General features: G+C 42.1%; 1 protein-coding gene across 3 annotated transcripts in view; it reads right to left on the reverse strand.

Moving 5' to 3' along the window:
* Positions 1 to 13,110, reverse strand: part of PCCA (propionyl-CoA carboxylase subunit alpha) — a 445,042-nt gene that overhangs the window by 371,669 nt on the left and 60,263 nt on the right. For all 3 annotated transcript variants that reach the window (XM_050948397.1, XM_050948393.1, XM_050948408.1), the window contains exons 5-6: positions 8,482 to 8,595; positions 6,394 to 6,447 (exon numbers count right to left, since the gene is read on the reverse strand). In XM_050948397.1, the coding sequence (XP_050804354.1) occupies positions 6,394 to 6,447; positions 8,482 to 8,595 (168 nt within the window). The remainder of the gene's footprint in view (positions 1 to 6,393; positions 6,448 to 8,481; positions 8,596 to 13,110) is intronic.

The following is a 13,110-nucleotide window of genomic DNA, read 5'->3' on the forward strand; positions in this document are numbered from 1 at the left end:
CAACACTATTCACCTTACACAGCACATGTGATTTCACTACAAGGTCACATTTTGCATCTTAACTTTGAGTGCCTGGGCTCTGGTGTTACAGATCTCACAGACGCAGGTCCAGGCATCAGAATTCAGCTTGCATGCGGCCATGGTAAGTCACTGTCTTTCAGCTTCAGCATCCTTCACTTCCATTCACAGAAGCCACCCCCACCCACCCTCCAATTCTCTAGGATGATCGCTTTACCCCCTCCCCCCACCGCATGGCTGGTATCATGGAAGATCACTGCTAATCACCTCCCTCCCCGCCACCACGTGGCTGGTAGCTGGGAAGATTCCTCCTAGCCAAACGCGAGAAAGCTCAGCGCTATCCTTCCTCCCCCTCCCCCTGCTTGGCTACATGCAAGGAAGGATTTCTTGTAAGCAACAGGCAAACACCCCTGTAGGAAAAAGGCCATCTCTGTCCCCTTAATTAAATTCCTGACTTTCAACCAGGTTACCATGAACGATATCACTCTGCTGAGGATAACAGAGCAAGATAAAGAACGGATGTTTCTTGAATGCCTGCAATCACCGGGACCATACGCAGCTATGCTTTGTCATGCAATGATACCCAATTACTTGCTACATGCATGGCGTGGTAAAGTGTCCTACCATGGTGGACAGAACAAGGCTGCCTTGCCCAGAAACCTTCTCCAAAGGCTTTTGGAGTACCTCCAGGAGCGCGTCATGGAGATGTACCTGGAGGATTTCCGCTCCATCCCCAGACATGTTAACAAACTTTTCCAGTAACTTTACTGCCCGCGAATGCATCCCAAGCCCTCAGGGCAAATCAATCATTAAAAAAAGCTTGCTTTTAAACCATGTTTTATATTTACAAAGGTACACTCACCAAAGGTACACTCACCAGAGGTCGCTTCCATGGCTTCACTGTCTGGGCTAGTGGCTTGGGAGGGCTGGGACGGTAATTCCATCTCGGTCAGAAAAAGCTCCTGGCTGTTGGGGCTAACAGAGTGCTATGTGCTCTCTTCAAGCTTGTCCTCCTCTTCCTCCTCCTCACCTTCCCCGTCGGCATAATCCTCAGGCATGCCTGAGATTACAACCCCCACCACGGAATCCAAGGATGGGGGGGTGGGGTAGTGGTGGCACAGCCCCCTAAAATTGCATGCAGCTCAGCGTAGAAGTGGCATGTTTTCGGCCCTGCCCCAGACCTTCCGTTTGCCTCTTTGGTTTTCTGGTAGGCTTGTCTGAGCTCCTTCACTTTCACTCTGCACTGCACTGAGTCCCTGGTGTGGCCTCTCTCCTTCATGGTCTTGGAAATTTCTTCAAAAGTTTTTTCATTTCATCTTTTTGAACGGAGTTCTGTTAGCACTGAATCCTCTCCCCATATAGCGATCAGACCCAGTACCTCCCGTGCGATCCATGCTGGAGCTCTTTTTCTATTCTCAGGAGACTGCATTGTTACCTGTGCTGATGAGCTCTGCGTGGTCACCTGTGCTGATCACAGCTCCACGCTGGCCAAACAGGAAATGAAATTCAAAAGTTCGCGGGGCTTTTTCCTGTCTACCTGGCCAGTGCATCAGAGTTCAGATAGCTGTCCAGAGCGGTCAGTGGTGCACTGTGGGATACGGGCCGGAGGCCAATACCATCGATTTGCGGCACATTAACCCTAATCCGATATAATACTGATTTTAGCGCTACTCCTCTCGTTGAGGAGTGCAGAAACCGATTTAAAGAGCCCTTTACATCGATTTAAAGGGCATCGTAGTGTGGACGGGTGCAGCGTTAAATCGGTTTAACGCTGCTAAAATCGGTATAAACACGTAGTGTAGACCAGGCCTTAGAAATCAGCATTCAGTGTTCAGGCTGATTCAGCGTTCAGTCATTGCTTCAGTCTAGCAAGCAATGACTTGTGCAGGAGGAGAGTCCAGGAGCACAGGGGTGACTACGAGGATGGGTTGGGGGGAGCAAGCAATGTTTTGTGCAGGAGAAAGAGGAGGGAAGTGTCTTGCTGCTGCTAGGAGGGTGGTTTCTGGTACTGGGCTTGCCTCCTTTTACTGAGCTAGGTGGGCTCCCTTCAGTTGAGTGAGCCCTTGTTTGCAAGGGAGGGTGGATTTTACCTCAGGGACTCAGCATGTGGCAGGAGAGGAGAGGCTGGTGGAGAGAGGCTGAGCTCGCCAGGTCCCTGTTCTCTATGGGGGACCCCCGAGAGTGAGGAGTTGTATGGGAGCAATGGGGCATGGTGGGGTCAGGATCCCTCTCTCTCCACTGGAGCCAGAATGGAAGCCACTTCCTTTTCTCTCCTCTTCCCACCCTCTGGAGGCATCTTGGGTTACTGTGTCTGTTCTGACACTGTTGGGTCCCTCTGCAGCCAATGCCTCCCTTCCCACATAGAGATATCTGATTAACGTGTTAATTTTGTTTTCAGTTAATCGCAGGCATTAACTGCGATTGACAGCCCTAGTATTAATCCTTGACAGTTGTGCTAGATTGGAATGAAGAGAAATGTATGAGCCTTCAGTTTCCACCCTAAATACATAGATGAGAAATACCAATAATGCTCAGTTAAGAAAAACAAGGAATCATTACATTAAGGAGTCCTCCGAGAGCAAGATTCTGCACCCAATGGGAGCAGGATTGGGCCTTCAGTGCAACTTTTATGTAGAGCATTTAAAAGTAAAAATTAATTAAAAGCATTATAAATTGTATTCTGGTTTTATATAGCTACAGAGTGAGCAAATTTGTGAAATTAACAAATTTAAAAAATATTTTAAATTTATCTCACCAGCCAGATCTGAATATGCTTCTAGATACAAATGAGTATCTGCAGATATTTTGAGGAGGGAAATCCCCTTTGCTTCATTCTACTTAGTTCTGCCAAAAGAGAGTGTTCCAGATTGTCACCCAGAGTGTAATTCACACCACCAAATAACCACCAGATTACTAGGAAATGTGCCCAGTTTGGGATAATGACTATCAAATTTCAAAGTTTGGCAGTAAAATATACACATAATAGTTATACAACATGAGCAAATACTTTTGTTTCTTTTTTTGTTTTTAAGGCAACTGCCAACTAAAACTAGCTATCATGCTAGAGTAATCCAGTGGGAACAGAATTCACTGACAATTAAAAACAAAATGAGTAAAAGGAGTCATTTTGAGCTCTGGCCAACATACTGTTCTTCATACAGTCAGAGCAATTAGAATGGAAAGACTGCTAGCGGTACAAAGTTAAAATTTAAGATGTTTTACCAGATTTGGGGGGCAAACCAGGAAGGTACCAAGTAGTCACAACTCCTTCCAACTTCAGTGGAAGGAAAGGATACTCAGCAACTTTCAGGATGCATTTAGCATCATGCAGAATCTGGACTCTTGTTTATTTGCTTTTTGCAACATGGTGATTAAAGATAGCAAAGGTTCTGTATTCCACTTACAAGTAAAGTTTTCTTACTGGGGTGATGGCATACATTAAAGCTGGATATCCAGGGCAACTAAGGGTATGTCTACATCTGCAATTTTGCAGCGCTGGTTGTTACAGCTGTATTAGTACAGCTGTATAGGGCCAGCGCTGCAGAGTGGCCACACTTACAGCAACCAGCGCTGCAAGTGGTGTTAGATGTGGCCACACTGCAGCGCTGTTGGGCGGCTTCAAGGGGGGTTTCGGGGAACGCAGAGAGCAAACCGCAAGAAGGAAAACCTGCTTGCCGGGAGTTCGGGGGAATCGGAGCGAGAGCAAACCGGGGAAGGAGGACCTGCTTGCTCGGGGGTTCGGGGAACGCGGAGAAGCAAACCGCAGGGAAGGAGACCTGCTTGCTCGGGGGTTCGGGGAACGCGAGAGCAAACCGCAGGGAAGGAGATCTGCTTCCTCGGGGGTTCAGGGAACGCGAGAGCAAACCGGGGAAGGAGACATGCTTCCCCGCGGTTTGCTCTCGCGTTCCCCGAACCCCCCTGCAAACAGCAGGGAAAGAAAACCTGCTTGCTCGGGGGTTCGGGGAACGCGAGAGCAAACCGGGGAAGGAGACCTGCTTGATTACCAGAGAGGCTTCCTCAGGTATGCTGGGATACCTGCTTATTCCACGGAGGTCAAGAAAAGCGCTGGTAAGTGTCTACACTTGATTACCAGCGCTGGATCACCAGCGCTGGATCCTCTACACCCGAGACAAAAACGGGAGTACGGCCAGCGCTGCAAACAGGGAGTTTGCAGCGCTGGTGATGCCCTGCAGATGTGTACACCTCCTAAGTTGCAGCACTGTAACCCCCTCACCAGTGCTGCAACTTTGTGATGTAGACAAGCCCTAAGCCCTGCCTTCCCCTCCTCCACTTTACAGCTGGAATCCTGAACAAAATGAGCACAGACCAGGTAAGACAAGGGAAACCAAGGACTATTTACCAATATCCTCTGTAAAATCACAACTCTCTTCTCCATTTTTGTATTTTCTTTACACCTGTGCTTCAAACATTCATAATAGGGTACAAATACTCTTAATTACTTATTTAAATGATAACAAATATTCCTTACTACTTGTAATATGTGAGCTTTAAATAAGTCACACTTTTCAATTAACATGTAATCAAGTTACATGGGGGAGATGTGATAGTTCTCAGGGTACCCAGGACTGAGAGTCACTTTGTTACTTCTTGCCCTCCAGCAAGAGGGAGTCTTGCCTGTGGTAGCTGGGTGGTAGGTCCCTAACAGCACCAGCCAGTGAGTCTCTCAAGCACTCTCCTCTGGGCTATGCCAGCCTGCTTTTGCCTTGCAGATTAACAATAGATGCACCACACACCCCAAAGTCCCTTGAAGTGTTCTCCTGTGATATGCAGGCCCTTGATACTGGCTGCTCTCAGAAATTCCCAATCCTCTACTCCCAAAGGAGTATGGTACCCCTGTTAACCAGTTTTACCTTAGGTCACCACTCCTGTATAATGCACAGCACCTACCAGCAGTTCTAATACAAAAGTAGGTTTATTTACAAAAGAACAGAAACTCCACTAGAAATGAGAGAGTGAAGGAAAGAAAAGGTTAAAATACAAAACAAAATCATAATATGTGAACTAGGGCTTACACTTAATAGTTATCTTTCCTATCTAATAAAATAAGTTCTCTCCCCAAAGGTTCAGTCCAGGGATTGGAAACCTTTGGCCCATGGCCCACTGAGGGATGTGCTGGCCACCGCTTCCCGTCACCTCATTGACCTGGAGTGGCAAACCGCAGCCAGTGGGAGCCGCAATCAGCCAAACCTGTGGACGCAGCAGGTAAACAAACCGGCCTCGCCCTCCAGGGTGCTTACCCTGGCGTGCCGCATGCCAAAGGTTGCCGATCCCTGGTTCGGTCTGTTTCAAAGCTGGCTAGTTTCTCAGGAACCAGGATTCAATTTTTCATGAAAAACCACTGCTCAACAAGATGTCTCCTCAGTGAATGGATGCAGTTTCCTTCTCCCCAGATACACTGAGGCTGTCTTTTGTCTTTATTCCTAGACAGGGCAATCCCCTGACTGTTATAATGTTCCCTTTTCACCTCCAAATGGTTTTAAAGTTTATAGTTTATCTTTGATGATTTTCCATTGACTTTTCTTTGTTGTATTGCTCAATTGCCTACCACTGCAACATTACATAAACAGCTAGGCAGGGAGGCATATCAACTCCCCCCTGCTTGAACTGGCCAGCACAGATACACATGATTCCTCTGGGTCCAAGGAGACAAGAACTGTTTTCTACTGAAAGTTGAGAAGCAGCCTACAGTAAAACTAACTGCCAGATCCTACACCACTAGAAAAAATGAGGAATTCACCATTGTCTTCACTGGATGAAGAATCAAGCTCCTCATTGTGAATTTGGCTCTTTCATTCTAGGCCCAATCATAAAAACACTTATGCAACTGAATAGTCCCAATAAAGGTATTTGCAGGACTACGTCCTTGGTTCAATCATTAAAATAAATTTAATAAATTCAGTCAGCTTTTGTATTATAAAAACAGTTAATTGCATGTGAAAATATATACTTTTCAGTATGTTATAAAATTCAAATTTGTAATGGGAAAATCCTTTCAACTTCCTCACCATCCACATCTCAGAATGCAAAAATCCAGCCATACCATTAAAATGCCCTCGCTTGCCCCCTCCCTCCCACCCCCCAGCGACAGAATCCCTTTATTTTAATATAACCTTTAAATGTGCTATGAAATGGTATTTTGATATTTCAGGTATGTTCAATCACAATCCATTTCTTCAGGTTACAGTGCTATTCTGGAACATGTGCAGTTTAATCTCTAAATATGCTGCAACAACGTTTTAAGTCTTCTAAGACACTGGTTCCCATTCAATGCACTGAATCTATGACACCTCCTCATGCCAGTGCTTTGCAAAAGATTCATAAACAAAAACAAACAAACCAAAAAAAACACCTTACCAGACGCCTGGCAAATTCTTTGTTTTCTGAAAGAAATCCATATCCTGGGTGGACCTTTGAAAATAAAAACCAAGATGAGTTTTAAAATTTATCAGATTTCAAAGACTAGAAATCAATACACAGAGAGTTAGGCATGTCAAGGTGAGACAGTGTTTCACTGATTATTAGCTTAACATTTCAAGATTGTTTGTCCTCAGCATAGGTTAATTCAGTGGTCTCCAACGCGGTGCCCGCGGGCGCCATGGCCCCCGGAGAGCACTCGCCAAAATGCGCCCACATCCTGGCCCCCGGGACAGCACCCGCCGAAATGCCACCGAATTTCAGTGGCATTTCAGAGGGGATGCCTCTCACTGGCGCCACGTACCGTGGACAAGTGTCATCATCGAGAGGCGTCGCCGCCGAAATTCGGCAGCATTTTGGCGGGTGCTCCACCGCCGCAATGGTTCTTCGGCTGGCACCCGCCAGCCAAAAAGGTTGGGGACCACTGGGTTAAGTGATCTGGCCCCCCCAACTCACATCTGCTAACATGCATTGTCTGACCTGGCTTTTCCGGAGGCAGCACTTCTTGTCTATGACAGAGGGAGGCACTGTCTCCAGAGGCACAGAGATGATCTTTTTTGTTTCTTTCTTTGCCACACTTCTCTGACTACAGATATCTCAACAAGTATCCTCAACTACACCCTTTCTATTCCTTTCTAACCACCCGCCCCATCTACTCCCTCCCAAAATTGTTCTAGCACAGTGGTTCTCAATTTGTGCACTGGTGACCCCTTTCACATAGCAACCTCTGAGTACGACCCCTCCTTATAAATTAAAAACACATTTTAATATACTTAACACCATTATAAATGCTGGAGGAAAGCAGGGTTTGGGGTGGTGGCTGACAGCTCACAATCACCCATGTAATAACCTCACGACCCCCTAAGGGGTCTCGACCCCGAGTTGAGAATCCCTGTTCTAGCATAAGATGCTAGCAGCAGTTCTAGTGTCTACCATTAAAAGTTCTACCACCTTTAATGCTCCTAGCACTGCTAGTGATCAATGGGATAATGTGCTCTGCTTTTTCAGCAGGGACGAAAGTAATATGAGCTCAGATCATACTTATGTACCCCCACATGCTATCCCCACTTTAATATAAATTCTGCATAATTACACAAAAACAGCACTGTTTTTAATTTTATATGAACAGTCAACTAAAGACACATTCTGACAGACTAAAGATTAAAGAAAAACTATTCTTATCTGCATTGTGTCTTAAACAGTGTAAGCATCTGCACTATTTGTAAATTCGATTTCAAGGGGGGGGCTGTTTTGGTTTTTTTGCAAGCACCATACTGAAAGACATTCATTTCGAAAGAAATGATAATGCTAACTGAGCCACTCCAGGGTAATTACTGGTGTTGACTGATTCCATCCATCAAATTTTATTTAAAGATGTTTTTGTACATAGTAACGCACTTAATTCACTGGTACCACAGCAAAAAGCATTATTTCAATCAGTTATATGTATGTTTGTTTTTCCAATATAATCCCTGTTAAACTTTGGATCAATGGCCCATTGGGATAGGAAGGAGGCAGACAACAGCAGCCGTATTTACCCATCAATGCTAATGTGCATTTTGTGGAACATTATGAAACAACAAAAATAATTACTGGATGCACCATTTACCTTTTTGCAAGTGTAATTATGTGTGTAATTTTAAAAATGATTAAAACTGAATTTGAACAAAAGCCTTTTTTGGACACACTTTATAAAAACATCGAGAAAAGCTGTTATGGCATGGAAAGGGTTAGTGCTCAAAACTAATTGGGGGTTTTTTTCCCCAAGCAAATTTGGGAATGAACTGAAGCTGCTCCCTGGTGTGAAAGCTGAATCCAGCAGCCACCTGCAGGATCAGCGACCAGAACTGCCAGATGCTACAAAGCCTTTGATTTCCAGTAGCGATTTCGGCCACATTTAGCTCATGTGACATGAACTAACTGGAATAGCATATTCAATCTCTTTTTTTTTTTTTTTAAATACAAACTCTGGCTTTTCTGCTTTCTATATATGAAACAGCTGCAGCAGATAGACTCATTCAGACTCACAGCTTGGGCTCTGGTTTTCTTAATGGCTTCCATGATGGCATCCATGTTGAGGTAGCTTTTGCTGGTGGGAGCTGGGCCAACACAGACAGCCTCATCCGCCATTTTCACATGAACCTGAAAAGGCAAAATTCTGCATTAACAGATGCTCCCAGCAAAAATAATTACCACCACCCTGAAATATGCACACAAATCTGATTGTTTCAAAGATAATTAACATACCATAGCCACTTCTAAAATGTGCAGTGAAATTAAACATCAATGTACAAGAACTCAAAGTAACATTAAATTGCATTTCATTTGCTCCAAACTTAAGTCACAGTCAAAATGTTTTATTATTATTTCAATTTATACTTTGTATTTGATTAAATAAAATTATGACAAATATAATTTCAGCTTCCTGTACTGATCATCTATATGTAAATTCACAGCCTAAAACTACTTTGTTACATGTAACCAGGGTAGCCTAATGTCTTAATACTTAACAACAAACATTCATGGCCAGTTCTAAGCAGGCTCCCCAGGAAGTTGGGGATAATTAGAGTGAATTGAATGAAGGGATGCAGTGAGTGTCCCTGCACAGCATCAGGTCAGCACCATGCACAAATTAAAGCCTATGACTAAAGAGTTCAATATCACTACACGTGAACCAGAAAATCTTGAAAATTATTTAAGCAGGCTCATATTTGATTCCTGATCCACTGTATCCTTAGTCACATGTGCAACTGTCAAATACATTTTTAAGTCAAATCTTAACATACAAAAGTCTAAGAAAGTTTTCCCCACATTTTATAGGAATAATTAAATAGAAATATTTTAGAGAAATTTAAGTGGATCATCTGCATAACACACTGGGTTGTTTTTGTTCGTTTGGGAGAGAAGTTATAAAACTGCAACTAAGCGATGATCTTTGCATTGGTTTGGGAGTGCCAAGCAGATTTTTAAATACATATGTATTTTTTTAAAAAAGAAAATATTTGATAAATGAGAAACGTTGAATTGCAATTTGCAAAATGGTTAAACTATGATTTTTTTTAAAGCCATTGTTTATGTTAACGTATCAGTTTTGGCATTCCAGCATTAGTACAAATCCAACACACATGAAGGCCTGTTTGTTATTTTTTCCAGGTAATATTTTAAAAATACCAGAGCCAAAATATTTTTTTAAAATTAAACACATTACAGTTAGCTGTTGGACACTGACATTAAAATACATGAAAGTAAGTAGCAAAATTTAGAATACTTTCATTTCCTTGATTTATTTTCTTTTAGGAGTCTTACTCCAATAGCACGATAATTTTATATTGTAAATAGAGTATGAAGTTGTCAATTCACATGGTGACACATAAAAACAGTTTGCTTTTTATGTGGTCTCTGCATACTACAGGATTATTCAAGGAAAAAGAGGGTAGAGAAATGCACATATACATGAAGATTTATATAAAACAACAAAAGAGGCAGCCAAAAATATATTAATGGCAAAATATTCTGCTTGAGAAGCTAACATTCAAGAAGACATGCTAAAAACATTTCTAGCAGATGCACAACTCCCTGATATAACAGGGACATTTGTTCTAAACCTGAGTTTTGTTTCCCATTTTTAGTCAGGCTTTTAAGAGTTAGTTTGGAGAATTAAACCCTAATTCCTAGATTCAACAAGGTGTTTAAATTCATGCTTAAGTTTAAGCATATTATTTGTCCCATTGTAATTAGTGGGGCGAATCACATGCTTAAAATTAGGCATGCACTTAATTACTTCCCTGAATCAGAATCTACAAACACATTTTACTTTCTGGAATCTCTAATCTACCACATGTGAACTATCACAGATTCTGACAAATGCTCAGGTTTCACTATGCAGCTATTTAACTACACTTATTTAAAAAAAAAAAAAAAAAAAGGCTTTATGCAGGAGATTTTAATGTCTATGTGAACACACAGAAAACAATTCTTAGATTGTAATAAATGATTTTGAACAAACATTGCCAAAATTAACTTATGCACTAGCTTTCATTAAGCACTAAGAGCAAGAACATTTTAAGGTCCAAAACCTGCATGTATCCTTACCATAGAACCATAGACTGGAAGGTACCTTAATAGGTCATCTAGTCCAGGCACGTGCACTGAGGTAGAGCTAAGTGCTATTTAGTCCATCCCTGACAGGTGTTTGTCTAACCTGTTCTTAAAATTTCCAATGACCTGAGATTCCACCGCCTCCCTTGGTAATTTGTTCCAATGCTTAACTATTATTACAGTTAGGAACTTTTTACTAACGTCTAATCTACATCTTTCTTGCTGAAATTTAAGTCCATTACTTCTCATCCTGTCCTCAGTGGAGAAGGAGAACAGTTTATCACCCTTCTCTTTACAACAACCTTTTAGATACTGGAAGATGTTATGTGCCCCCTCAGTCTTTTCTTCTATTCTCCAGACTAAACAAACCAAATATTTTTCCCCATTCTTTCCTCAGAAGTCTTGTTTTCTAAACTTTTAATCATTTTTGTTTTTCTCTCTGGATTGTCTTCGATTTGTCCACCTCTTTCCCACCATGAAGTGCCCAGAACTGGAAGTATTACTTTAGTTGTGGCCTGATCAGTGCTGAATAAAGTGGATGAATTACTTCTCGCATCTTCCTTCCTTCCTCTTCCTAATACATCACAGAATGATGCTTGTTTCCTTTGCAATAGTATTACATTTTTGACTTGTATTTATTTTGTGATCCGCTATAACCTCCAGATCTTTTTTCTGCAGTACTCCTTCCCAGCCAGTCATTTCCATTTTGTATCTGTGCAATTGATTATTTCTTCCTAAGTGCAGTATTTTGCATTTATCCTTATTGAACTTCATTCTATTTATTTCTGACCATTTCTCCAGTTTGTCAAGAGGTACAAGCTTAAAACTTCAAGCACAAAAGCAATCTTACTGACTTAAATGGGACTACTCAGGTGAGTGAATTAAGCAGGTAAATGTTGCCAGGATCGAGGCCATTCTTACAGTAGCATATCATCTTAGGATAAAAAGTTAGACAACCATTTTTTGAGTACCAAAAGAAACACACAAAAATGATACAGGGCTGGTCTACACTATGGGGGAAAAATCGATCTCAGATACGCAACTTCAGCTACGTGAATAACGTAGCTGAAGTCTAAGTATCTAAGATCGAATTACTCACCGTCCTCAAGGCGCAGGATAGATGTCTGCGGCTCCTTATGTCGACTCCGCAACGCCGTTCAGGTTGGTGGAGTTCCGAAATCCATATAAGCATGTTCGGGGATCGATATATCACGTCTAGATGAAACACGATATACCGATCCCTGAGCAATCGATTGCTACCCGCCGATACAGCGGGTAGTGAAGACAAAGCCACAGAGCTTCAAACACAGAACTGCATTCATTAGAAGTATTGTGAACGGAGTCAAAAAAGTGACATTTCTGTATTTGTTTCTCCTTTTTTCAGCTCTCTCCCCTTTTTTGCTCTCTCTTCCCTTTGCATTCCCTGCTCACTTCCTTTCCCTCCTCCCCCTTGTTTTCTGGTTGTTTCCCTTCTCCCTCTACCTCCCCCATATTTTCCCTAATTGCTGGCATCTTCCCCATCGCTTGCTCATTGTTCAGCACCATTTCAGTCCTCCCCCTCTTTTGCTCTACCTCATGCGTAGGCATAGCAAAAAAGTAGAATTGAAAACATCCTTTATTAGTTTCAGTTTACCTGTTCTGCTCTGGCATGGCGCACAAAGCACAGACTCTCTGCATGTCAAGCCAAAGAGCTTTTCATGCCACCCTCTGGCATGAATGTCAGCATTTGTTGACTTTAATGGCAGCTGCTTGAGTAACTAAAGGAATGTGGCAGGGGAATGAACCTTTTGTATATCTGATTATTTACTGGCTCTAGAGATCCAACTTTAAAGACTAATTTCATACTAGCACTCGTGTGTCATCCCTCTATTACACTAATACCTGTTAGAGCAGGCATTTTACTTATGTAACACACTGGATCATGATGAGTATGTTCATGTACTGTACCATGAATGAATTACGTAACTTATAGCAAGTTATATTGAAATATGACAGTAATATCTAAACCATATACCCACAGTTATGGATAACTATTACAAAGCCATTATTTGTATCCACATTACAATATCACCTTTCAAGTTACCACACAATGATGAGCAAAGACATGCACAGCGACACTGCAAGCTCCCTTCTCTGAAGAAACCAGAAACGTACATGTAGATTTTCTAAATTTCTCTTTGTAAGCATTGTGAATTTCAGCAGTCTCCTCTGAAATTCAATTTGCTTTAGCTTGTCAGTTATAAATACCTACACTGAGTGTGTGTTTGTTCTTTTAATTTAGCCATAACTTATTCCAGGCTAGACTTTGCAAGGGAGTAATTGTTTCCCTTCATTTAATTTCAAATGAAAAAAAACTCGTTCTTAAACAACTGTTGAAACTGTTTGGACTTTAATTAGTTTAAATCATTAGAACATCAATTTAATCTCAGCTCTACATGTGGACAGTACCAATGAGTGGAAGAATGTATGTTTTTAAAGTGCCTGACGGTTTCTGATCTAAAATTTAACAATGTTGCGCTATCCTTCCTCCAAAGTATGTATTTCAAACAGATACAAGGT

This window comes from Gopherus flavomarginatus, chromosome 1 (assembly GCF_025201925.1).
Source record: "Gopherus flavomarginatus isolate rGopFla2 chromosome 1, rGopFla2.mat.asm, whole genome shotgun sequence".
Taxonomy (NCBI): Eukaryota; Metazoa; Chordata; order Testudines; family Testudinidae; genus Gopherus; species Gopherus flavomarginatus.